The following is a 27818-nucleotide window of genomic DNA, read 5'->3' as shown; positions in this document are numbered from 1 at the left end:
TTCTCCGGGTGTACCCGCACTTCCGCTCCCCGTGATACCGGAGAGAAGTTCTGACAGCTCAGACTTCACTCAGTTCATTCCCACCCCTAACCCCCCAAAATCACCTTTTATCACCGTTTACAGTCGCAAGTGCCTCAATTAATCACCGAACGAAGTTTGGGTGAGCGGAAGGCGACCGATTATGGTGTAGCACGGACTGCTAGCTCCAAAAGAGATTACAGGTAAACAACATCCGGATAACACACACGCTAATGCGACAAGCTAGATAGTTTAAAAAACAACTTCAAAACTTGCCTTTTACAAATTAAAGTACTTGTATTTGAGCTCGCACTCTCTGTTTTTGTATGGGCAACCATTATAAAGTGGGGCACGGTACTGAACTCGAGAAAATATTCTTAGCACGTTGGGATAACGACATAGCTTATTAGTTATATTTTATGGAGTGACAATCGATTAAGCCACATTGTTTATTCATAAAATGTCTCAGTAACATAAACCCGGTTAAAAGAAGCGGGAATAGAAATCAGGCATTAGACCTACAACATTGAACAGCAGAACTGATCTCATGGATTCTGAAATTTCTTTACAAGGGGTCGTCGTTTTACGATGGCTTTTCGTAGCCCTGGTTGTGTACGTAAATCGGAATTCTCTACCAGTAGGACGGCAGTAGTAAAGACGTGTTGAAAAATGTGTAGACTATGAATACAAAAAAAGAAAAGAACAATTAAGAGAACAACCTTTACTTATGTAATTGTCTTATAAACACTGCAAGGCACGCAAACTAGTTCAATGTACATCGTTCGTGATAGGCTTTACACGATCAGGATTTTTGGACCGATCAGAAAATAACCGATCCGATCACAAGATGGAGCAATGTGTCCATTTACATGACTTGTTCATTTATTGTATCTACTTGTGTACGGTATACTGAGTACTGTATCCATCCAGCCATCCATTTTCAGTACTGCTTATCCTCTCTAGGGTCGCGGGCGTGCTGGAGCCCATCCCACCTCAAAATTATTCTCTAGCATTTTTGACAAAAGTTAAAATATCAATGACCTCTAGGGGGCATTCAAGGATTGGCCACTGACATAAGTTTAGGTCAGATCAATATTACAACATAACAGAAATAATGGGTGCTAACTTACTGTAATTAAATTACTTTATTGCAATTCAATTACTTTACTAAATACTGTTGACATGCTTACTCTAACTTTCTCACTGTCCCGGCTACATGGACAGATGTTGTCCAAAGCTTGCGTCCGTTTGGCTTTTCCTTCCTTTTAATTTTTATTGATTTTATTTGATTTGATTTTTAATTTAAAAATTTTTTTGTCTATATGTGCCCTGCGATTGAAAGGCTATCAGTCCAGGGTGTACACCACCTCTTGCCAAAGCTCAACTGTGACCCTAAAACAGGTGGATCAATGCATTTGAACTCTATAAACAACAATGCATAACCATCCATCCATCCATCTTCTGTACCGCTTTATCCTCACAAGGGTCACGGGCGTGCTGGAGCCTATCCAAGCAATCTTCAGGCGAGAGGCGGGGTACAGCCTGAACTTGTCGCCAGCCAATCGCAGGGCACATATAAACAAACAACCATTCACACACACTCACATTCACACCTAAGGGGCAATTTAGAATCTTCAGTCAACCTACCATGCATGTTTTTGGGATGTGGGAGGAAACCGGAGTACCCGGAGAAAACCCACATAGGCATGGGGAGAACATGCAAACTCCACACAGGCGGGGCCGGGATTTGAACCCCGGTCCTCAGAACTGTGAGGCAGATCTTCTAACCAGTCGTCCACTGTGCCGCCCAATGCATAACCAATTTTTATTAATTAACTTGTTAAAATCACCAATAATCCAATGCAGATACAAATGTGTCATAATAAAATAAGAAGGTACAAAACTGCTATGAGTGCAACCATGTGTGACCGACCTAGGGTCAGACACCCTGATTCAAAGGATTCAAACGGATGATGTTTTACGTGTCATTCACACTGTCTCAGGCGTTTGAGTCGCGGCGCAGCACGCGAGGGCGGGGCAGAGCACAGAACGCTGCAGTAGCAATGCTTACATTGGCCAGTAAGCTGAAGAGGAATGATGGCGGACAGACGGGCCGAGCCGCCGGAGCCTGTGACGCCACTCACAGGGTCTCCATCAGGGACCGTCTCCTTACCAAAGGTAATTTTTAATTCAAACATATTCATACTAATAGTGAGAGGCTCCTACCTAATTTTCACTGTACTAACTTTGGTTGTTCTTTCTCTACAGAAGTTGCTGAACTTGAAGCCAATCTTCCTAGTAAGTAAAGATGTGATTTTACTGATTTTAATGCTTTTGTCTTAAATGTGTCTTTTAAGTCTCTATAATTATTATACCCAGTAAATCAATTGACAAAAATATAGCCCCTCATAAAGTCTGTCTTGATAATAGCTTAGTTCACTGTTGTGATATATATGATACATCCATCCATCCATCCATTTTCTACCGCTTATCCAAGGTCGGGTTGTGGGTTAGCTTCCCTCTCCCCAGCCACTTCATCCAGCTCTTCCGGTGGGATCCCGAGGCGTTCAAAGGCCAGCTGAGAGACGTAGTCTCTCCAGCGTGTCCTGGGTCGTCCCCGGGGTCTCCTTCCGGTGGGACGTGCACCGAACACCTCACCAGAGAGGCGTCCGGGAGGCATCCGAATCAGATGCCCGAGCCACCTCATCTGGATACTCTCAATGTGGAGGAGCAGTGGCTCTCCTCTGAGCCCCTCCCGGATGACCGAGCTTCTCACCCTATCGCTAAGGGAGAGCCTGGATACCCTGCGGAGGAAACTCATTTCATATATAATACAGCTGTGTTTTATTTATAGAGCACATGAAACAAACTGTACGTATTAGATTTTTATCCACATTTGGGAGAGGCCCCATTCCGAGCTGAAGATATCCGATTCCATACTCGTTTTCCTATTTATACTGCCATGATGCATATCTCAATTGTGCCAACAAAAAAAATTGAATTGTGTGCAGCGTAAATCCAGCCGAATGCTACGTTAACACTATGTTCCTAGCGGCCACGGCAGTCCAGTTTCCACACAGATGCCTCCCACAAGATAAATGTATGATAATATTAGTTTTCTGGCAACAGCTAATTCACTTTTGTGCCAAAACATGCAATACTTCCTCTTATTTACATACACACTGAAGTGTGCTTGCATTGGCAGGAAATGTGAGCATTCTCTCTCTCTCTCTCTCTCTCTCTCACACACACACACACACACACACACACAAACACATTCAACAGTGTATGCTACAGTGGACAGTGTTTGTAAATCATCACATGGCTTGGCTTTAGAAGAGCTGTAGGGGGCAAATATAAGCACTTTTCTATACATTTGACAGACCGTCCTCAACGTGCTGGCCCGTAAACTGTCATATGCCGGGATGCGCCATGATTGAATGCGACCGAACGGCTACCATACACCCTAGCTGGCTGTGGGAACCATGCCCAAATGGGACAAAATACACACCAAACGTGGCAGAACGGGTCCTCAGAACTGTGAGGCAATTGTGTTAAAACAGTCGTCTGCCGTATTTATTTATTTATTTCAACCAAATCTGGTTAGTGACCCGCTGGAAAGTCATGAAGCGAATTATTTTATTTGTTAACGTAACTTTGCATTATGAGCAATCGTGGAAGATTTTCATCTTCTGAATGTTTTTGTATGATTTCACGTGGTAGTCACTCATGTTTTGGATTAGCAACTCCAATGTTGGAAGCTGAACAGATGTGAAAGTCGCTCTCAGGTTTCAAGCTCACTGTTTTTATTTTTATTTTTTTTGTATGTGTAAAGGAGTGAATGTGAATATCTGAGCACCAAAATTGGTTAAATGTTCTTCTCAGCCAGTGTTTGTAGAGTGAATGTCCTTTAACAGCAGGGGGTAGTGTGGAGCTGTTTTACAACTCGGGCATATTTTTACAAGGGAAAGATCCAATGTGAACAGTATGGTCTTTAAAGAGTGTTTGGAAAAGACTGAAGTGATTTTCTTATGTACTAAAAAGGACACAAATATGTATATGTAACCATTTACCTGTAACTCACCATTTGTTTCCCCTCTAATTACAGGTACATGCAAAGCCAATTTCCCAGATGAAGACAAACTACACCATTTTCAGCTGGCAGTGTCTCCTGGTAAGAGAGTAAAATTCAACGTCCTCATCCGTCCCGTTCGTAGATCCATCTGTTTGCTGATAAATTGACGTTTGTCTGTGTCTTGTTAATGACCAACATGTTGGGTAGCGGCCAAAAAACGACAATTACATTACACGTCAATTTTTTTGTATGTTTTGAGTCGCTCCATTCATTTTATTGGTTGCCGACCGGCAAAGGAACGTCTGACCCTGCTCTACTGACCACATCATGCTCGTCGTTGATCTTGGATGCGAACAGCTTGGTTAAGTGGGCCATTGTGTGTGCGTGTGATTGTTTTTAAGGCCATGTGTGTATGTTTTCAAGTGTCCCGATGGTGTTTGTTTAGTCTTTGTAGTCGGTTGTGCTCTGTCAGCAATTTTCCCAGTTTTTGCGGGCTAGCGGTCAAACGAACCAAATGCACTGGTGTGGAATCAGATAACTCGAGCCTCAATGTATCACCCTGTTCCTGCTCTCCATCTCATGTTCTTGGTTCTATTGTAATCGTTCCTTGTTGCTTGCTCTTAAACATTATTACGCTGTGTAAATCAAGCAACACATTTTACAACAAATCATTCTTTTTAGACAGCCGATTTATGTTTTCCCACCCGGTATGCACAAACAAAAAGTAGTGAAGAACTCCAGACAACATTGTAGATTTGGTGGAAAATTGACTTGAATGGATTCTTACCGTGATGATGTTCTTCACTTCACTCATCTTTCACCATTTAAATGAATGGAAATGGTATTAATCCGTTCCAACCCCATCCCAAAAAACATGAAAAATTTTTTTTGTAATGTGTTTTTAATAAGAAAAATAGCACTGAAGCTTATTGTACTTTATACTTAGTATACATTATTAATTAATAATTAATTAATTTATATTTAGTATTCATATGGTTATATAGAGTGTAAAGCAGTGGTAACCAACCTTTTCAAGCATAGGATCACTTTTTTTCCACAGAATGTAAATTGATCTCTACCACGACAATATCTTCTGAAAAACAGTCTTGCCACTGGTAACGCTGTTCTGTCATTTATTTTTGCACTTTTGACAGGACCAAGCATACATACAAATAGTAGTAGTATGACTGTGAACCAGAGGTGTGAACTCGAGTCATGATTTGATGCCTTTAGACTCGACAATATAGTAAAAGACTTTCCAACTCAACTTGGACTTGAACCCATTGACTTGAATAAACTTATTACTTTGACCAAAGCACTGAGGAACTAACACTTCTCAGTTGTGTGAATGCTCAAGCATTCACACGTTATTCTACCTTTATTTTTATAATTCCGCCGCGTTTTTGACGGGCTTCTCCTTTGCCATTTTACATCCGATTCACTCCGTTCCAACTTCGACATGTTCGAAAAATTCACGCGACGCGTGCTACTACTCATCTAAGCCGCAACATTTTCACATTACCCACAATTCCACATTTTACACCAAATAATTCCCATTCATTCCCAATGACACTTTGAACAAAATACTTTCACATCATTCTCTTTTACTTTTAAAGCATTCAGCTCGTTCAGAACTTCTTCAACACACATTCCCGTATTCCCCACATTCCCATATTACCACCATTCCACGTTATTCACTCACATTTTACTGTTAAAACATCCACATTCTCCCCTATTCCACTCTATTCTGGCTTCTTCCCCCTTGCTTCCACATTTCATCACCAATTCAAACCATTCCACTTACATGTTTTCCACATTCCCACATTACCCATATTCTGCACTGTGCAACACTAAAATACCTGCATTTTAGCCACAATAAGACAAATTCTACATTTTTAGCTACAGTTTCCTTATTTCTCAACCGATTCCCACCGTTCCAACTTCTACATGTTCAGCTCATTCAAGCGCATGATTTCAATCACACGCAATTTCTCCAGGATTTGCACCTTCTAGTTTACTCTTACTATTGCTATATGTGCAGCTTACTGGTTTGCTTCAAGTAAATATGGTACGTGACATAATGCTGAATGTCTTTATAATTTCTTTTATTAAGAAATGATTCCCACACCATTATTGCTAATGTGTAGTAAGTTGACAGTTAACACCCTGTTGGGCACGATTTAGCAGAGGAATTGACCAAGAGCTTATTCTTTCACACATTAACTAAAGTAATGGTTTCATTAAAAAAAAACAAAAAACAGTACAACATAAATCAACAATAGGTTTGACAACTAAATAAGGTATACTGTACATTCCAAGAACGACATTTAACGTAAGAATAAGGATGTTAAGTATTGCAAGAAAAAACATCTACATTGCATTGTGGGAATCGCGCGTCTGACGTCACGTATGCTTGTTTTCGTTAGCATTAGCAGCTAGCTTTGTGAGCAATCACACAAATAGTTACACAGCGGGCCAGCTGTGCGCTGTCTGGGCTTCCTGTACATTACAGTCTGGTTTAGTCAGTGTAGTGTTCTCAATCAGTCTTGTACTGGATTATTTACTAATCGATCAGCACACAGGTACCATCTGTACGACATGAAACTGCATTCTTCTTCGTGTCCTTTTCTTTGCCCCTTTTTGACGTAATATTTTACACAGTGTCCCCTCGTGTTCTGACAGATACCACAGTTGGATAAAATTGTGCCTTTCTCACAAAATGACTAACTTGTGTTCCTCTTTTTTTTTTAGTTGTCTTATGTTTTTAATACTGACAGGAAATGCCAAGTTTAAACTGAAATTTATATTTGTGTTTGAAATTGCCTCACTATAAATGTTTGTAGACAAGAAAATGCACTTTCCTGCTTTTTGCACAATGTGAATTTAAGACAGATGTTGTCTAAAAGAGGAAACCAATTGGTCGTTCATTATTAAGTGAAATGTCTCATTTTCTCATGTATTCATAAATGCTCTTTCACTAAGCAAAAATGTCTTTTATATTTATACTTGATTATTCTGATAAAATTGTCAGTAGAATACTCGATTACTAATTGCAGCACTACTGGATGCAAATTCTTATTTGTGACAGGTCTGTTTAATGTCACTTCAGAAATATAGTAAGTTAGTTGTTGCAGGTCCTCCCCCATCCTCATATAAGAACCTGATTTGACTGTTATCACGTTACTTGTGGTTAAATATCTAGACTGTCGAACTATTGTTCTGCTGTGGTTTGCACCGCTACTCCCCTTGTCCATTCTGTCCCTTTGTCTCCTAAAACCATTCTCTGTCCAGCTGCAATTTCAATGAACATCGGAATAATTAAATGAAAATGTAAACATTTATACGTAATAGATATGCAAGTATTCACACTCTTAGCTTGAAGCACCTTTGGCATCACAGCCTTAAGTCTTCTTGGGTATGTCTCTACGAGCTTGGCACACCTGTTTTCGGGCATTTTCTCCCATTCTTCTCTGCAGATCCTCTCAAGGTCAGTCAGGTTGGATGGGCAGCATTGTTGGAAAGGCATTTTTAGGTCTTTCAAGAGATGTTCGATTGAATTTAAGCCCAGGCTATGGCTGGGCTACTCAAGGACGTTCACAGGGTGCTCCTTAAGTCACGCCTTTGTTATTTCTGCTGTGTGCTTTGGGTCATTGTCGTGTTGGAAGGCGAATCGGTGGCCTAGTCTGAGTTCCAGAGCACTCTGGAGCAACTTCTCTTGAAGAATTTCTCTATATTTGGCAGATGTCATTGTACCTTCTATGCAGACTAGTCGCCGAGTTCCTGCAGCAGAAAAACAGCCCCACAGCATGATGCTGCCACCACCATGCTTCACAGTAGGGATGGTGTGAGCCAGGTGATGAGCGGTGCCTCCTCTTCTCCTGATATGACGCTTGCAATTCAGGCCAAAAAGTTCTATTTTGGTTTCATCAGACCAGAGAATTTTGTTTCTGCAGATCTGCGAATCCTTAAGGTGCTTTTTGGCAAACTGCAAGCAGGCTGCCATGTGCCTTTTCGAGAGAAGTGGCTTCTGTCTGTCCACTCAACTATAAAGGCCTGCTTGGTGGAGTGTGTTAGCAATGGTTGACCTTCTGGATGGTTCTCCTATCTCCGCAAGGGACCACTGGAGCTCCGCATTAGTGACCATCGGGTTCTTGTTCAGCTCTCTGACCAAGGCCCTTCTTCCCCGTTTACTCAGCTTGGTCTGACGGCCAGATCTAGGAAGGGTCCTGGTGGTTCCAAACTTCTTCCATTTCCGAATACTCGAGACCACAGTGCTTTTCGGGACCTTGAATGCTGCTGAAATTGTTTTGTATCCTTCCCCAAATTTGTGCCTTGACACAATCCGGTCTTGGTTGTCTGCAGAAAATGCCTTAGACTTCTTTGCTTGGTTTCTGCTCTGATATGCACCGCCAACTATGAGACCTTATATAGACAGGTGTGTGCTATTCCAAATAATGTTTAGTCAACTGAATTTACCACAGGTGGACTCCATTCAAGTTGTAGAAGTATCTCAAGGATGATCAGTGGAAATCAGATGCACCTGAGCTTAAGTTTGAGTGTCATAGAAAAGGGTGTGAATACTTATGTATCTATTAAAGTGCCTTTTTCTGATTATGGAAAAATGTCCCTTTTATTTTAAGAGTAATGAGCACATTGTTATTAATGTTAGCAGAAATAACACTTTATCCACACAGCTCATAAATATTTGACCCCAATTCTTAAAAGGTTGTTTCGGCTACAATTTAAACAACAACAGGTCCTGACTGTCGTACCAAGACCGTCTAAATATCCTAGGTCCATTCAAAGTGCAACAAGTTAATAGGCAGGGAGCAGCTTTTAAGGAGCGTCGTTAGCGTTTCACCCAACGTTTACTAAGGTTACTCTGCTGCAGTGAGGCCTAACATAAGTGGGACTGACGCTTCATAGATGGCTGTGAGAACCTAGGCGAATCCTTCCTGACACCGGCTTAAGCAAGCTCCCGTCGCTGTTTACGGTCCACTGTGTAATACGCAGGGGAAACGAGGCGCTTTAATCCTTTAAACGGAGAGCCGGTCAGGAGTCTCATAATGGCTAAAGGTGCATGGGAGCCTGGGGTAAGCGAGACTTGACACACCAGAGATCTTCAATCGGAGTGATTTCAATCGGAATGACAAAAAATTCTCCATGTGAAGACGAGCCTTTCACCCCTCAATCAAATATACGTTGCCATTCACTGTAGCCAACTACTGGTTGAATAACATATGCCACGGAGGTTACGCTTAATAAACAGTCAACATTCCTGTGTGTGTTAATTGGGTGCTAACACACAACTCTTGAGAGGCGCTGACATTTTAAATGACATGGCCACGGTGGACCGAGCTGTTTTGCTCCTTAAATTGTTAGCTTTCAGGCCAGGTCGTTAGCTTGTGAGCCAGCTTGTTAGCTCGCAGCCCGGCTAGTGAACACAACAAACAGTTAACTTTCCCTTAAGTCTTTGTTTTGTGACTCTACGCGCTGCACATGGAGCAGGGCTGTGGAGTATTGAACGGAGCCAAGACTGGCACGAGTGTACTGCTCCACCGCCAGTCTCAATGGCTGTGATATTTTAGTTTTTCTTTTTTAATAAAGTTGCAAAAATTTCAACAGTCCATTTTTTTCTGTCCATATGAGGTGCTGTGTGTACATTAATGAGAAAAAAAAATAACTTAAATGATTTTAGCAAATGGCTGCAATATAACAGAGTGAAAATTTTAAGGGGGTCTGAATACTTTCCCACTGTATGCCCGTGAGGTGCAGGTATTATTTTTCTCCACTTGAGGTAGCCATCTACAAGGTCTGCACCATAGTATCTGTGACATTGAATGTGTGTGTCTGGCCTGTTGAGTGATGTGAAAGTCAGTGAATTATAATGTATAAGTTATCTGGCTGTTAACTGGCTGAATGTTAGCCACTCTGGTGTACAGTGTCAGTTGAGACCATCAGCAGGTTGTCTAAGAATATGCTTGTTGTGTTCACTGTATTTTGTGACTTTTGTTTCAATAAACCGATTAAGTGTACCAGCGGCTGTGGCTTTATTCCTTCTATCCTAAACACCTGTGGAGGGACTTAGCTTTTTTTATTAAGTGTGAAATGGTCCCAAACTTTGGACATTGCCTTTTACCCACTCTTTCCTCCAGGCTTGCGCTTATTGCTCTGCAGTAAGAGTCCATGTGGAAAAATAATTTCTGCAAAATCCCATGATATAGCGAATAATACGCAATATAAGTGGAAAAAAAATCCATGATGCAGTGAACCTGCAAAAGGTGAACCATGATTTAGGGAGGGACAATTGCATCATTGATTGATTTGTACAGTATTGCTCTTCCCTACTGATGACCGCTACAAAATATTTCTTTAAAGACCACTAGAGCGCAGTCAAGGTCTTATTCAACTAAGCCATTCAAATTTGATTTCCCCTCTTGAATACTAAGATGCATATTGTGTTACAGTCAGTGAATTAAACCATCAGTCATCAGTGTTAATGGATTAAGATTCTTGACTGGTTTAGAACAAGTCACACTTGAGTTTGGGCTTTATGTCTTTGAATATATTTGTGTGTTGAAACACAAGTCCTCGCAGATTGGTCCCATTTTTGCTGCATTCACAAATGCTTTATTTATTAGCTCTAAATGCAGCTGTTAGTCCAGTCCAGCTCTCTAGTGTATTTCTTTTTTTTCTGAACCCTTTTGAAAATCTTGAAACACTTTACTTTTGATGCTTTGGATTCATCCACATTTTTTGTTGCTTCATGTATCTCACTTATTTGAAGCTGCAGAACGATAAACTCATCAGTGTCACATGCATTAAATAGAAATAACTGAATCACATACCTGATGTTTTACATAATTTTGATATTGTGCGCAGTTGATTTTGTATTTTGTATTATTATTTTTTTATTTTTAATTAAATGAAGCTACTCATATTTGAAATCATTCTGTCCGGCTTACTCTTACATTCCAAAAACATGCATGGTAGGTCCCCTGAAGACTCTAAATTTCCCAAAGGTGTGAATGTGAATGCTTGTTTGTCTATACATGCCCTGCAATAGACTGGCGACCAGTTCTGGGTGTACACTGCCTCTTGCCTAAAGTCAACTGGGAGAGTCTCCAGCTTGACCCCAATAAGCACTCTAGAAAATGGAATGATTGAGGGTGCTTCTACAACTGAAGTGGCTAATTCCAAGAAATCAGCCAAACACTGAGTGCCTTCGGTGTAAGTTTATGTCTCAGTAAAGCTTTATTTTTCTTTCATACATGCATAAAAGATTCAAAGCCCTTCCAGGCAAGTTTCATCACTCGCTGCTGGTTAGCTTGGTAATGCCGCTTAAAGCTTAGAAGCCTGTTTGAGCTTTGAAGCTTGGTCTGTTATTTATATGAACTAGTTTAGTTCTGCACTCTCTATGGCTAGAAAGTAAAAACAACAGTTTCAAAAATGCTGTAAAAGGATCTAAAGGGTTTTTACAGGTCCTTGTTCAAGTTTGTTCATTCAATAATGCCATATAGGTCGTTTAAGTAACACATGTCTATGTGTACACCCCCAAAACCATGTTTATTGTTTTGTTTTTTAGGCCATTCAGAAGTTGAATTTCTGGTGTGTTTTGGATCCTTGTCCTGCTGCAGGAGAATGCCAGGAGAATAGTGAAACACAAACACATTATTAGTTGTTAGGTGCTGGTACAGTAGGTCATTAAAAGGATGGATAAATAAGGGCTTCAGAAACAAGTGGCTAACGATTGGGGGCAATGCAAATGCGGAATTGCAGAGAGAGAGTGCATTTACAAGGCACAAATTAAGCGGCTATTTGTGAGACAAAATTCACATTTTGAGCCTCATAAAACACATTGCAAAGCAGAACTGTGAATCACAGATTTTTTTTGCTGCGCTCGACGGAAGCACGGGCATTACAAGGCGATTATGTCGTCACCGAAAAGGCAAAGTGAAGCAAAGCTTGGTTGCTCGCACAAGAAGGCCAAAGCTGAATTGATAAGATAAATGCAAAAGCGAAAGAGGGAAAATGGTGTAAGTGTGGTAGCATTTCACAGTGAAATGCAAGGCGAGCACCCGTTACCTGTAAGGTTGTAACACGGACCTTTCTCTCCACCGACGACTGAGAGTATGGCGGCTGAACACACTATACGAGCCTTCACGTCAGGGGATAAACCGTTTATCCTGGCTTCTAGCTGGCTACTTGTGTGGACTGCATGGACTTAAAGGTTTTTGCTCAGTGTAGTCACTGTGTGACTGTGTAAGAAGGTGCGATGTCCTGAGTTGTTTAACACATCTAGATGTAAATACCATGAAATAAAAGCTAGAATTCAGAACCATTGTCTCATATTCATCTTTTGATCTGAAACCCAAATGTCTTCAGTATACAACAAAAAAACAAAGGAATTGACCTTGCTGTTCTAATACCTTTGGAGGGGACTGTAGGTGAAAAACGTGGCAAAAGTGGTCAGAAAGGAATAACTGGTAAAATGGGTTATGTACTCAAGCAGAAGAGGATTTTAGAGGATACTGGAGTACTAAAATATTCGATAGCTGCAGGCCTACATTAGATTCTGCCTTTATATTGTCATTTTTATTGTTTAATAAAACTTCTTCTGGTCCCTATGTGATAAACCTGCAAAAAAATGCTCCTCAGAATTAGAGTGTTGCTCTTCAAATGAAGAAATAATTAGCGAAACTACTTCTCAAAGAAAAAAACATATTTCGAGCCTTGATTTATGTTGGTTCTATTTACAATTACTTCATTTGTTCTCCTCTTTCCAGATGAAGGTTACTACCAAAGTGGCAGGTTTCAGTTTGAAATAGATGTCCCTGAAGCTTATAACATGGTGGTGAGTACTCTATTACTTGCATTAAATGTATAAAGTCATCTTGCTTGTGAGCTTCTATGTTGTCAGTATTAGGGTGCATTCACATTTAGTTTGCTTACTTTTTTCATGAATAAGTTGTTGGGTTTGTTAGCAATGTCTACATATGCTTGATGGACTTTGCCAAATAAGAGAAGAGCTTAACATTTTTAATGTGTGAACACATACTGTGCCAAACCAGGGTGAGCTCAGACATTGTGTATAAACCCCTAAATTGATTCTGAGCACCTAAAATGAAGTCCACGTGTGAAAGCATACCAAGTCAAAAGTCCAGATTAAGCCATGGTCAAACTTAATTGGTTCTAGCAAATGACCTGCTTCTGGCACAAATTACAGTGTCTTGCCTTCACTGTCTTTGCACATGTACATTTCATCAATTATATTCATTCATTCATTCTTTTTCCATACCGCTTACTCACTAGGGTCGCGGGCGTGCTGGAGCCTATCCAAGCTATCTTCAGGCAAGAGGCGGGCTACACCCTAAACTGGTCCCCAGCCAATCGCAGGGCACATACAGTGGGTACGGAAGGTATTCAGACCCCTTTAAATTTTTCACTCTTGGTTATATTAAAGCCATTTGCTAAAATCATTTAAGTTATTTTTTTTTCTCATTAATGTACACACAGCACCTCATATTGACAGAAAAAAATGGACTGTTGAAATTTTTGCAACTTTATTAAAACAGAAAAACTGAAGATTTCAACAATTCCACTTTTTTCTGTCAATATGGGGTGCTGTGTGTACATTAAGGAAAAAAATGAACTTAAATGATTTTAGCAAATGGCTGCAATATAACAGAGTGAAACATTTAAGGGGGTCTGAATACTTTCTGTACCCACTGTATAAACAAACAACCATTCGCACTCACATTCACACTCACGTGCAATTTACAGTCTTCAATTAACCTACTATGCATGTTTTGGGGATGTGGGAGGAAACCGCAGTACCCGGAAAAAACCCACGCAGGCACGGGGAGATCATACAAACTCCACATAGGCAAGGCCGGATTTGAACCCAGGTCCTCAGAACTGTGAGGCAGATGTGCTAACTAGTCGTCCACCATGCCGCCTCATCAATTAAATATTAATGCTCTTTTGTACTCCTCTTTCTACAACCCCAATTCCAATGAATTTGGGACGTTGTGTTAAACATAAAGAAAAACAGAATACAACTTTATTGTTTTTAGCAAATCATCATTGACTTAGAATTTTATGGCATAAAATTAATGTTAATGATGATTTGCTAAAAACAATAGTTTATCAGTTTGAACATTAAATATCTTGTCTTTGGAGTATATTCAATTAAATATAGGTCGAACATGATTTGCAAATCGTATTCTGTTTTTATTTATGTTTAACACAACGTCTCAACTTCATTGGAAGTGGGGTTGTAGAATTATTTTTAATCTATATTTCATTATAAATTATTCGTTTTGTTCTTTGTTTTCTCTGGGCCCCATATTAGGGTTCACTGGTTACCATTTTTCAACTTTAATTTTTTTCCTAATACAGGGATAAATAATGGGACTTTTGCTCATTTAACAATTAGTTTGAAATATATACTTTTGTATATATTATTTCTCTGTTCATTTCTAGCCTCCGAAAGTGAGATGTCTGACCAGAATATGGCATCCAAATATCACAGAGAATGGGGAGATCTGCTTGAGGTATTAATTTCAACACCGCAGTCATGACATTGGATTTTATTTGAATTGTATTGATTATACATGGTATGGTGAGAAGACGTTAAATAAGTTTCATAAATTCATGATAAATAATTATATTAATCCTGTCTTGTAGGTTTCATTCATTCAATTTAAATAAAGTTCCTTTTTTTGTATAATCAGTGGTGTTAGTGTGTGTTTAAAATGTGTCATAAACTATAGGTACTGTCTTGTTTGTTTGGCTTCAGCCTATTGCGCGAACATTCTATTGATGGCACAGGGTGGGCTCCTACCAGAACATTAAAGGTAAATTTGAAGATCTTACTCTGATGCATTACTGATTAATCTAAGACTTTTAGTCGTTATTTACCGTATTAATGGTATTCATTTTCTTTTCTTTAGGACGTGGTCTGGGGATTGAACTCGTTGTTCACTGTAAGTCATTTTCTTTTTTTTGTCTCAAAAATAGAACATAAAGTTAACGACATGAATTTCATGTCATATTTTTTAATAGCGAATTTAATTTATTTCAATCTGCAAAATAATGTAATTGTTCACTGTTCTAATACTTTTGGAGGGAATTGTATATACCGTTGAAACCAGTTTACATACACTATAGACACACTTTTTTCTTTCACATGAAATCAGACTAAACTTTTACTTTTTTAGGTCAATCCAGATTACCAAAATAATTTCGATTTGCTAAATGCCAGAATAATGAGAAGATTTTTTTTAGGTCAACCTTTCATTATGTTCTTTAGTATTTGGTACCATTGCCTTTAAACTGTATGGTATGGGTCAAATATTTTGGATATCCTTCCACAAGCATCTCACAATAGTTGGCAGGAATTTTGGCCCTTTCCTCTTGACAGAATCTTATGTAACTGATTCAAGTTTGTAGGCCACCTTGCTCGCACATGTCTTTTCAGGTCTGCCCATAAATGTTAAATAAGATTGAGATCAGGGCTTTGCGATGGCCAATCAAAAAACATTGACTTTGTTATCCTGAAACCACTTTGCAACCAGTTTGGGGGTATGCTTCGGGTCAGTGTCCATTTGGAAGACCCATTTGTACCTAAGATTCAACTTCCTGCCTATGTCTTTAGCTGTTGCTACATTATTTCCACATGGTGTTCTTTCCTTATGATATTATCTATTTTGTGAAGCGCATGAGTCTCTCCTATAGTGAAACAACTTCACAACATGATGCTGCCACCCCCCGTATTTCCAAGTATTCTCAGGCTTGCAAGTTTCTCTCTTTCCTCCAAATGTAACGATGATCATCATGGCTAAACAGTTCAATCTTAGTTTGTTCAGATCACAAAACATTTCTCCAAAAATGAAGGTTTTTGTCCCTGTGTGCATTTGCAAACTGTAATCTGGCTTTTTGATTCTTTTGGAGAAAACAATTCTTCCCGGCTGTGTGGCCTTTCAGCCTTTGTTGGTACAGTACTCATTTCACTGTGGATAATGACACACTCTCACCAACTTCAGCACTTTCCTGAAGGCATCTACCTGCAGCGCTTCGTCTCTTTAATAAATTTACTTTTATGCCATCTTAATTAACATTGTACAGCACCAGACTATGTGATAAATCTTCCCCACTCGACATCCATTGCAGCCTGATCCATCCCGGAACGGGGATCACCCACCACCCCCCATTTACGGTCCCTTTTCAAGTCTGTTTTATTTATTTATTTATTTTTTTAACCCACAAGCAGGGTTTTGAGCGTTTCCTTGCCCGATTGGTGGGTTTAGATTAGGGGATGTCGTCAGTCATTGCCAACTGTGGGCCTGTGAAGCCCTTTGAAACTCTTTTGTGATTAAGGGCTATACAAATAAACTTGACGTCCATCCATCATCCACCCATCAATTTTCTTTCGCTTATCTGAGGTCGGGTCGCGGGGGCACCAGCTTTAGCAGGGAAGCCCAGACTTCTCTTACCCCAGCCACTTCATTCAGCTCTTCCGAGGGGATCCCGAAGCGTTTCCAGGCCAGCTGGCAGACAGTCTTTCCAGCGTGTCCTGGGTCGTCCCTGGGGTCACCTCCCGGTGGGACGTGCCCGGAACAGCTCACCAGGGAGGCGTCCAGGAGGCATCCTAATCAAATACCCAAGCCACCTCATCTGGATCCTCCCAATGTGGAGGAACAGTGGCTCTACTCTGAGCCCCTCCCGGATGACCAAGCTCCTCACCCTATCGCTAAGGGAGAGCCCGGACACCCTGCAGAGGAAACTCATTTCGGCCGCTTGTATCTGGTACCTTGTTCTTTTGGTCACGAACCACAGCTCGTGACCATAGGTGAGAGTAGGAACGTAGATTGACTGGTAAATTGAGAGCGTCACCTTTCGTCTTAGCTCCTTTTTCACCACAACGGACCGATACAAAGTCCGCATCATTGCTGACGCTGCACCAATCCGCCTGTCGATCTCCCATTCTATACTCCAAGATACTTGACCCCCAAGACCCCAAAAAATTTAAATCTGCCACCGAGGAGCTTTTTAACCACCTCAGTGACCTCAACCTCAGAGATAGGAGAGCCCCCCTCATTGACCCCAGACTCTGCTTCCTGATTGGAAGGCGTGTCGGTGGAATTGGGGAGGTCTTCGAAGTATTCTCCCCACCGACTCACAACGTCCCGAGTCGAGGTCAGCAGTGACCCAACCCGAAGGCGGAGGGAGGCTACCCTCTCATCCACCGGGGTGAACCCCAACGTACAACGTTGTGGTCGTGTCATCTGACTTGACGTCAAGGATTCATTCCGTCGACATTAGAAGTTCCATCCATTTTCTGTACTGCTTATCCTTACTAGGTTGCATTAGTTTTTGTAACGTGAACGACTCCATAAAAAGATCTGATTTAACAAAAAATCCACTTGCCATCATGCCCTGCAGTGTGAATGAAGCCTTGGAGCACACAACATTAAATGTGTTATATTTTTGTGTGATATACTCTAATCATCTCATCCACATGCAAAACAGTGCACACTGATTAGGATGATTCCACAGGTCTACCAATTTTTGCCCCAAAATTTTATTTATTAGCATGAGCATATTTCTCCAAAGGTTGATCCCATTAGCATGTTTATGCACACAATTAAAGTTTTAAAATTGTGCATCCATATGTAGGTCATACTGGTGATATTGGTCAAGCTATAATTGAGTTACAAGAGAGTAATTGATTGCTTATCTCTCCTGATAATAGGGCTATCACTTTGGCATGGTCCCCCATAAACTTTCTAATGAAATTCAAGCAAGAAAACAAAATGAGATTTTGTGCTTTGGCACCAAGTTCTATAAGACTGGTCGAGATTTTAATTGAAATTCAATACACCAATCTGTCAACAATGTGGGATGATGAAACTTTTTGTTGCTCTATGCAGCTTGATGCTCAGTCATAGCATACACACTTGGCATGTTATCATTATGACCATGATATTTTAGTCATTTTTTTGTTTTTATGTTTTTTTGCTCACATCGCATTTCTCATCTCCCATAGGACTTGTTGAATTTTGATGACCCATTGAACATCGATGCGGCAGAACATCATTTGAGAGACAAGGTCTGTGCCATTTTGTTTGTCCATGATTGAAACATCAGAATCATCTTTATTTGCCAAGTATGTCCAAAACACACAAGGAATTTGTCTCCGGTAGTTGGAGCCGCTCTAGTACAACAGACAGTCAATTTACAGAACACTTTGGAGACACAGACATTGACCAAAAACAATTGTGCAAAAAGATGCAGAGTCCTCTAGCACTTAGAGCAGTTTGAATGACTAATATTGCAATAGACCAGTGCAATGACCATTGTGCAAGGGGCGCTGAGACTTCAAGGAGTGTATGCGGTTTAAAGTAAAGAGTAGTGCGATAATCTAGGACAATGTTGGTTGTGCAAATGTTACAGATACTCCTCAAACAGTGTGCAATGGAGCAGATGCTACTCTGGCATGAGTGGCCAGTATATGCAAATAGTGCAGCATGGCGAGACAACTACAGTGACTGCACGAGTAATACATAATTGGCCCCACAGAAATGTGACAAGGAACTCAAGTCAAAAAAATTGCCAGCTTGTTGTAATGGAATTATGGGTTAGGTGTTTAAGAAGTTGATCGCAAGAGGGAAGAAGCTGTTGGAATGTCTACTAGTTCTAGAAACAAATTCAGAAACATTAAGTCATATCAATTTGTTATCATATTTAACCATTATTTCAAGTGCTATATTGCAACTTTAACATAATCTTGATATTATGAACTTCCACATTGAACATTTTTAACAATCAAAGGTCAATCAATGTATCATGTTCATTCCCAAAATAATCAGAAGGTATTCAATTCCACGGTCACCCCCCCCCCCCCCCCCCCCCCCCCCCCCCCCCCCCCCCCGCACACACACACATTTATGCTGCCATGACTAGACTTTACACCGATTTTATCGGGCTGATCGGTATCGGCCGGTATTTAGCATTTTATTGGCTTTAATGTCATAATTCGCCGACCCGATCAATGATGTAATTGATCGGCTCTGAAAAAGACATTTACTCTGCGTCGCCGTGTGCACAGTATATTTGAATCCAATAGCTAGTTTATTTTTAGCCTTGTCGCGTGTCTTTTGACGTAGTACTGTAAATATCTGACGGCCAATGACGTTATTTAAAAAAAACAAAAACAAAAAAAACATGTCGGCGGTGTGGGACAGACAACACGTCGGAGACAGGCAACACGTAATGCCCGGATCAAGCTACAAGACAAATTTGCTCTTTCACGATTGCACTGTCAGACTACTGCAATAAAATCTTGTATTCCGATACCACCGCATCCCGTTTTTTACGATCATTGGGGTTTATCTTGTCAACTCAAATGCGACTGGATACACTCGTTAGTGCATGGCTAGCGTCTGTTTTACCATGCCTGCGCCCGATAATACGGTGCGCCCTATGTATGTGTTAAATACAGAAATAGATCCCGTAACTGAGACTGCACCTTTTAATACGGTGCGCCTTATGGTCGCGAAAATACGGTACTTTTAATACGGTACGGCTCACAAGTAGGCAATAAAATTTTAGGTAGCCTACCAATTCTAGTGGTAGCACGAACAGTTGGACGTAAACCTGCCGCCGTTCTGTCGATTCAGGCTCTAAAGTTTCGGTGTGGGTGAAGTAATTTAATTAAAAATAAAGTAATTTAATTACAGTAAGTTGGCACCCTTTATTTCTGTCATGTAATGTTGGTTTGACCTGACTGATTAGAATACACGATCTGACAAGAGCAGTGATTTCCAACCTTTATGGAGCCAAGGAACATATTTTACAATTGAAAAATCTCACGGCACACCAACAAACTAAAATGTCACAAAAAGTGGATACATTAATTACGTTATTCCTGCCATTTAATAGAAGACCATTCATTTGTTCTATCTGTCACTATTCCTCACTGGCATAAATAGAGGAACAAAGTTACATTATTTTTTGTAAATATAATTTTTTGAGCAATTAAGTACACAAGTATATACAGTAAATGAACAGGTCATTTAAATAGACACATTCCTCCATCTTGTGATCGGTTATCGTTTTTTTAAACTCGCTGATCGGTGATCGGCCCCAAAAATCCTGATCGTGTAAAGCCTAATGTGCATGAATGAGAGGTGTGGAGGGGGAAGAGTGAGGCTACAGGGAGAAGATATAGCAAGGGTGGAGGACTTGTCTCACCAGGGAGAACAAGGGGCTTTTTTTTGCTGACTAAAAGAAGACGGAGACGGACTAAGAACGGCGGAGAGAGATGGAGATAATGACTCTGAGACAAACCACCGTCCCCAGAAAGCTAAGACAAGGAAATATGCCGGTGCGTATGTGGCGCTTGGGTTTCATTGTGACTACAGTGGGAAAGAGGGAAAGACTGGTGTGTTTACTGTCTAAAAATGTTGGCAGCGGACAGCTTGAAATAAAATAAATTAAGGCGTCACTTAAAGACATTACACCCCAATTATGCTGATAAGCCGCTTGAGTTTTTTCAGGAAAAAATGTGCCGAATATTGCAAACAATCATCCTACTTTGTGTATGTGACTTCAATAAACCAGCGAGCACTGTTAGCTTTGGTTAAAAAATGTGTATAATTTAAATACGGATTCATTTAAAAAATATATATATATATTTTGCAAATTGCAGGCCCTTTGATGCGCTTTAAATCTTTTCTATCACAGACTAAAAAACAATGTCAATAGTTATTCTTTGTTGTAAGTTGATATCTATCTATCTATCTATCTATCTATCTATCTATCTATCTATCTATCTATCTATCTATCTATCTATCTATCTATCTGTCTATCTATCTCTTTTTCGTTTTCTTTAATGTTAAGGATACAATGTTATGCTGTGTTTAGGCTACACCGTTGTTATAATTTTGACGTCCACCCTTGTCTGGTAACTGCATTGCAGTTTCAAACTCTTCTAAATGTCAATGTAGTGAAAGGGGTGTGAGACACGTTATACAAACAGAGCGGGGAGGGGAAATCACTCAACACACCCCGCACCACAGGCTAATCGGTCAGGCTGTTCTGTGGGGCTTTGCTGACTTTGGAGGACAAATGTTAAAATTTGTCTACATTATCAGCCAGTGTGTATCCCCCTTTAATGAAGATTGAATAGTGACATAAAATCATGTTCTCAATCCTAACATTGATTATTGGTGCAGTTCTTAAAGCCAGCAGTGTGGCGGATTAAGATCTGTGAGGATTTGTACCTTGTGTAACTCCAGAGTTCTTGCATCCCATCTGAATACCAAATTCTTGCTCTTTAATTCCAAACTGGTTTACTTGTTGACTCGACCAGAATATATGCTCACGTTATCACTTTCCATTGAATCTCGAGTGGCTTAGCCTCGTCAATCGTCTGTCATGTCACACACGTGCACATTCACCTTATTGACGTTCTTTCTGCCCAGAAGCAGAGAACATGGTGTGTCTTTAGGTTCTTATTACCAGACTAATTAAGAACAGCCAGGTGGTGCACTCACGTCACTTTCTTGATTTGCACTTTAAAATGTTTAAAGAATCCATTCCGCACAGGAGTAATTTTGCATGGTGGGTGCCTCAGGATAAAAGCATTGCTGTACACTGTACCTGTGGCAGCTTAGCAACATTTCAAATTAATGAGACTGTATTATATCTCAAAGAATGGGGGTTGTCAATCCCTGGCTCAGTTGTCCAGCATGTTATTGTCTGCCAAATCCTTCCAAAACCAACGTACCAGTCATTACAGCTGTCAGTCTAAACACATAAAGTTACAAAAGAGCACAGTGTGAAAGAAACATATTTTCCTGTCATGACACACTACACAGCCCATCAAAAAGGTGTATTTTACACCTTGTTTTTGCCAAGCAGACAGAATTCCAAGTGTCAAAGACTTGCAAAGTGTTGTTTCTTCTTCACGGCTTTGCACCACGCCATTCTCGCCTTCACCTAGTCTATCCGATGTGTCACAGTGGTTTGCTTTACTTAATTTTCAACTTGTAGCAAAGAAATAGTTTGTCCCCAAAGGCTATCGTTTGTTTTCTCTGTGCCTCTAATGGTGGTGAAAGCTCTGAATACCCGTGCAGATAATTAGGGAAGAGGAGATCTAAATGCCTTGCGTGACTGGAGTATTGCCAAAAGTGTTAATCTAAAAGTTTTTAATAGACTGCAGTTTCCTTAAGGTAATGAGTCACCAAGTGGCGCTGGAGAATTTCTTTTAGATTTAGATTTAGTGGTGTTTTATTAGGATGTCTTCAAATAATGATCTGTGGGGGTTCTTATTTTAATTGACTTAAATTGGATCTTTTTTCACTGTTGACATCATCGCCCAACAGGTTAAAGGAAAATCTGAGCGGACCATACCACCACTCAAAACAATCCCTGTATATTCTTCTTTTGTCAAACGGGCATTTATAAAATTAGCTCAGCTCTTTGCTCGTCGGAGACCATTCAACGGTACACCCAGGAGATGTGAGGAAACACTGAGTCTGAGTAACAATTTGCCCTGCCTCTTGAGGCGTTCGGTTCCTCTCCGTTGCCTAAAAGGGCCAACCAATTTGATTTTGAAGAGATGCCCTTGCAGGGACAGATCCGTCATTTGTCTGGGGAAAATCAAAACTCTTGTCACTACTCGTTAAGTTTTCAGTGGCAGCTTTCCAGCATATAGTGCTCATATACAGGTAGAAGCACTTGCATACACACAAATACTGTATGTCCTCGCTCGCCCTGCACAAACTGATGAGATGCAATACATGGGTTGCATCCAAAAATCTGCCTTTTACAGACTTTAAATGTGTGGTACGACCATATTGTATCCCACCTGGCATCTTACAGTGGGTTATGATAGGGTATACAAAGTAGTTTGTTGTGGAGTAAAAGTGTACTGCATCATACATAGTTGCATTATACATAGTTGTTCAATATTTACCCTCTCGCCTAACTAAAAAAAGTAGTCAAAATATTACAAACACCTCTCAGTATACATCACCATTCGACCCATTATGTCGGGACTGCATGATACAGTGCAGTTATACACCACCACAAACTACAACCACAATAACAATCATACAGCTATTATTGAAAGCCTCTCTGACAGTGTCAGTCAAAAGTGAGCATTATTATCTTGGGTGCATGTCCTGATTACATTAGCCTTTTAGGTGGCTGTGAAATCTTGTATTTTATAGAGGCATTCAAGCAGTGTAGGGATAGTTGTGCTTCCCATTGTAAATGATAAATGGGTGACAAGTTAATTAAAAAATATGCAAAACACGCAACAAACTGTGCTGATTGCACAATGACGTTGTCTGGAGAGTACGTATGCGATTGATGAAGCAATGTACTATCAATTAGGTTGAAAATATAAAAAATTCTAGTGCCCAAGTGTTCTAAAAGTAGTTGAGAAAAGAGACCAAGTGTAAAAAGTTGATCTTACAAATTGTCTAGGTCTTCTTGGGGTTAGATGAAACAAGAAGGAATCCAAAGAGCAATGTAATAAGATTGAAAGATGGTGGATGAAACTCAAATGTAACTAAACTAATGACAGAGACGGCGGCTGGGATTTTATCAGGGTTTGGAGTTTGAGCTGCTTTAAAGCCCTTCATCCTTATTCAAGAACTTAAAAAAAATAAAATCTTATCTAATTGGTGGCCGTTTTACCACATAGGAAGGTAAATGACTAAAAGGGCTCTTGACTTCACTAGTCTGAAAATCTTGACACCAAAACTATATGAAAGGATAGTGGGGATCTGGCTGTGTTCAAAATTAACCAGTCACATTCAAACTTATGTTAAATGGGAGTCAGCACACACCTTCCACCATTTAAAGGTCCCATGCCATTTGTTGTTGTTCACAAATAATCTCCCCATAATCTTTGACGTCCTTTTATAGGGTTTGTAAGATAATTTGGGTTGAAAATGTCCAGGATGTCCTTTTTCAGACTATTCTAATTGGTCTTTTATGCCTGGCATTTGAGATGGCTGGATTTCTCATAAATATTCAAAATAAATAAGCTTTGCTCTGATTGGATCGTTGTTATTCTTTATTTAAATATGGAAAACAGCTTTGCTCTGATGGTTCCTTGGTGATATCATGGTGTCTTGTGATTTGTGTGGCCAAGCGTTCATAGCGACGTCACGTTTGGATCCTTTGATGTGTGGGTTTATCATTGTGAAGCAAAATTCACCAAGCATTGGATTGTTGACCCACCAATAAGGAACATGAGCCGAAAGGGGACGTGGGTGAAAATAAGAGAGGAGGATATTTTTGAGAGGCTGGTCCTGTCATTCACTTAAACATAACCGCAGTGCGACGTTCATTGCTCATACACAATTTGCAAAAGATGACCGTTCCTACAGTCAAGCCTGTTGAGGCAGCATCATGCGTTGGGGTTGTTTTCTTCAGCTGAAACTGGGGCCTCAGAAAAGGTGGTAGGAGTTATGAACAGGTAGAAATAGCAATCAGTGTTAACACAAAACATTCAGGATTCTGCTTAGAGAAGGTGGAGGGAATTGCAGTATTAACAGTTCTAAATAGCAATAAGTGGTAGCACAAAACAGGCTTCTGCATAGAAAAGGTGGTAGGAATTATGAACAGGTAGAAATAGCAATCAATGTTAGCACAAAACATTCAGGTTTCTGCTTACGAAAGGTCGAAGGAATCATGAACAGTTTTGAAACAGCAAACAATGTTGGCACAAAACCAAGCTTCTGCTAGAACACTAACAAAATGTCAAAAAGCCATCCATCCATCCATTTTCTACACCGCTTATCCTCACTAGAGTCGCAGGTATGCTGGACCCTATCCCAGCTAACTGGGGGCAGGAGGCGGGGTACACCCTGAACTGGTTGCCAGCCAGTCGCAGGGCACATATAAACAAACAACCTTTCGCACTCGCATTCATACCTAAGGACAATTTAGAGTCTTCAATTAACTTACCGTGCATGTTTTTGGGATGTGGGAGGAAACCGGAGTGCCCGGAGAAAACCCTCGCAGGCACGGGGAGAACTTGCAAACTCCACACAGGCGAGGCCAGATTTGAACCCGGGTCCCCAGAACCAGATGAGGCAGATGTGCTAACCAGTCTTCCACCGTATCACCTGCCCTACAAGATCATCTGAACTTTTTGAGGGTAATCAGTGGCACTTTAATTGGTGGCAGTTGTGTGCTGACTCAAATTTAATATGAGTTTGTATGTGATTGGTTAATTCTGAACGTATTATTACGGATGTAAAATTTAACATTGAATTGTACAGGTTAAAGGTCACATTAATGGTGAAAGCTGTGAAATGATTTATCTTGGTCTCATTTCTTTAATATCACAAAACCTGGCGTTTAAACAGGGGTGTTTAAACTTCTTATTTTCACTGTCTTAAAATCTTATGTCCTCCCTGCACAAAACCCCATTTGGGTTCTCCCCAATGCCAACTAACACATTGTGCTGACTTTGTCACCTTTCAGGAGGATTTCCGGAGCAAAGTTCAAGATTACATCAAGCACTACGCCAGATGATAGACGCATCAGGACGTACCAAGTTTGCTACCAAGCTGCTCTACCTTTGCCTCAGTTTATCTCTGAAGTCCACACCGAATTAGCAGCCGGCCGTCTTTAACGTGGCGCTCTGCTCACCTTCTCGCAGTAAACCACAACAGAAACAAACATGGGAAACACACACATTCGAGCAAGGACGCAAAGCATTATGCTTTATTTTTTCAGAGGTCACGTTGACGCGCTCACTCGATGACGCTGCTGGCTCGACAGAGACAGACAGCCAACGTCCGGCGAGCAACCGGTCGCTATTCGAGTCTGTCTTTTTTTGTTTTACAGTGAGTAGAGTAATCAAAAGAAGGATTACATATGTGCGTTCTCCGTTCCAGTGCCTGCAGTGTTTGTGTTGGCAGAAAAGGGGGGTAAATAAATAAATAAATGCATGCGAATTGACATGATGTAATCTGAAGACATTTACACACATTTGTGGACACTTTACATGCTACACGTGACCTGCCCAGCCCCACAGGACAGCGTTTGAATGATCAGCACCATATCGTCCTAATCTGTTGTTATTCACAATCACACGCTCACACACACACACACGCATACATACACACACTTTGATCACTTTTTTTTTTTATTTTATTTTTTTACACACCATTATGGGCAGAATTGGAGACTTTCACCTATTTTTGTCATCTTCCTTCCCATTTTTCACGCAATGTTTTTTTCCATGTCTCACACAAATGCACAATGTACCACTGAGAAGAGGATGTGAAGGTGTTTTCATGCCTATAACAGAAGTGTAGCCAGAGAGGAAATGGCCTAAGTTAATTTTGGACATTAACGGCAATTTTTTTTTTGTGTGTGTGTGTGAAAGCAGAAAGAAAAATACTTGCGAAACAATTACAGGGGTTCCTCGATTTATGACGTTCAAAAATACATAAGGGGCACAAGAATCAAGAGGTTTACCGCTGTACTTACTATTCATTAGCCTAATAGCATGCCAAAGTCATTTGTTAACGTTTTTGGAAAACAAAGCAAAAACAAATCCAACAAACAACAACAGTCCAGTTGCCTCTTCAATGTTTGCAGAGTGCCATGACCTGCATGACTGACCATCGACTAAACCACGGAAAAAAAAAAAAAAAGTTTTTAGCAAACACAGTGGTATTTTTATTGATTACTGACAGTCATCCTATCAAGCTAAGGGTTAATGGCCTGGAAGTGTTACATACAAATATTCACTATAACTGCGATTTTACTACTGCGTTAGTTTAGGCTAGTGACTAACACATTCAGACTTCTGCAGGAATTTGGGTTACGCTGTAAGAATGAAACTGTTGTAAACTGAGAATCCCCTGTACTACTAACAATTATTTTTCTTTGCTTTTATTTTGTCTGTGCTGAAAAGAATCAACATTGTCTGCGTAATTTCTTGAAACTGTCCCAAAGTTTTTTTCCCATAAGAATGTTTGTGGCCACAAAAAAGTATTAAACTATTATATTGGATTTAAAGATGATATGGATTTATAGTTACAGAAGGTGCATTTATGCGTTTCGTTTGTATTACATGTGATATGCCTCAACTTGTTTTCCTTTATAGATTTATCTTTTCAATAATTGCAGAAGAAAATCAAAAAGTCAACATAAATGTGTCGTTTGTCCATTTGAATTGTGATGATGATGATAGTTTGTGGACAAAGTTTGTGATCCAGGTCTATTAATCTGCAAAATCTTTCACCACTGATGTGAAGTTAATACAATATACTTAAAATGGATAAAGAAAGACGAAGAAAAAGAACACACCCCTGTTAAAAAAAAAAAAAAACAATATTCCTTTTGTAAGTGACCCTGATAAAAATAAAAATAAAAAGGTCAGCTCTCTCACCACCCTAATAAGGAGAAGTGCTATACAAAATGAATGGCCTACAGCATGAAAGGAAACGTGGGTAGTTTCTTTTTAGTCCCCACACCCCCGACACTTTTACGGTGGTGTGAAAGTGTTGGCCCCTGCTGATTTCATTTTTCATGTTTGTCACTAAATTGTTTCCCATCATCAAACAAATTTAAATATTAGTCAAAGACAACACAAGTAAACACAAAATGCAGTTTTTACATTAAGGTTTTTATTATTAAGGGGAAAAGAAATTCAAAACCTACATGGAAAAAAGTAACAGAG

The 27818-nt window shown here is 40.2% G+C and overlaps 1 protein-coding gene across 2 annotated transcripts; it reads left to right on the top strand.

Annotated features, from left to right (window-relative positions):
- On the top strand, nucleotides 1-27154 carry ube2f (ubiquitin-conjugating enzyme E2F (putative)). 2 transcript variants are annotated; one of them, XR_009791061.1, is made up of 11 exons: nucleotides 1-221; nucleotides 2022-2196; nucleotides 2287-2316; nucleotides 4127-4192; nucleotides 12880-12947; nucleotides 14579-14649; nucleotides 14895-14952; nucleotides 15049-15081; nucleotides 18144-18206; nucleotides 25110-25277; nucleotides 25607-27154. XR_009791061.1 is itself a non-coding variant. In XM_061791872.1 (10 exons), the coding sequence occupies exons 2-10, from the start codon at nucleotides 2082-2084 to the stop codon at nucleotides 25655-25657; spliced, it is 555 nt and encodes a 184-aa protein (XP_061647856.1). In that variant the 5' UTR covers nucleotides 3-221; nucleotides 2022-2081; the 3' UTR covers nucleotides 25658-27154. The 2 variants fall into 2 exon arrangements, 1 of the variants encoding a protein (XP_061647856.1); XM_061791872.1 differs by lacking the exon at nucleotides 25110-25277 and having other exon boundaries at nucleotides 3-221.
- Nucleotides 27155-27818: the final 664 nt, after the last annotated feature.

The sequence above is a fragment of the Phyllopteryx taeniolatus genome, chromosome 12 (assembly GCF_024500385.1).
Source record: "Phyllopteryx taeniolatus isolate TA_2022b chromosome 12, UOR_Ptae_1.2, whole genome shotgun sequence".
NCBI classification, from domain to species: Eukaryota; Metazoa; Chordata; class Actinopteri; order Syngnathiformes; family Syngnathidae; genus Phyllopteryx; species Phyllopteryx taeniolatus.
This window is presented reverse-complemented; position numbering and strand designations above follow the sequence as displayed.

Excerpts from the sequence above, each read along its gene's own strand:
- ube2f (XM_061791872.1), top strand. The coding sequence starts at position 2,082 with ATGCTTACATTGGCCAGTAAGCTGAAGAGGAATGATGGCGGACAGACG. Across the intron at positions 2,317-4,126 it reads ACTTGAAGCCAATCTTCCTA|GTACATGCAAAGCCAATTTC; the intron begins GTAAGTAAAGAT and ends CTCTAATTACAG. Across the intron at positions 4,193-12,879 it reads TCAGCTGGCAGTGTCTCCTG|ATGAAGGTTACTACCAAAGT; the intron begins GTAAGAGAGTAA and ends TCCTCTTTCCAG.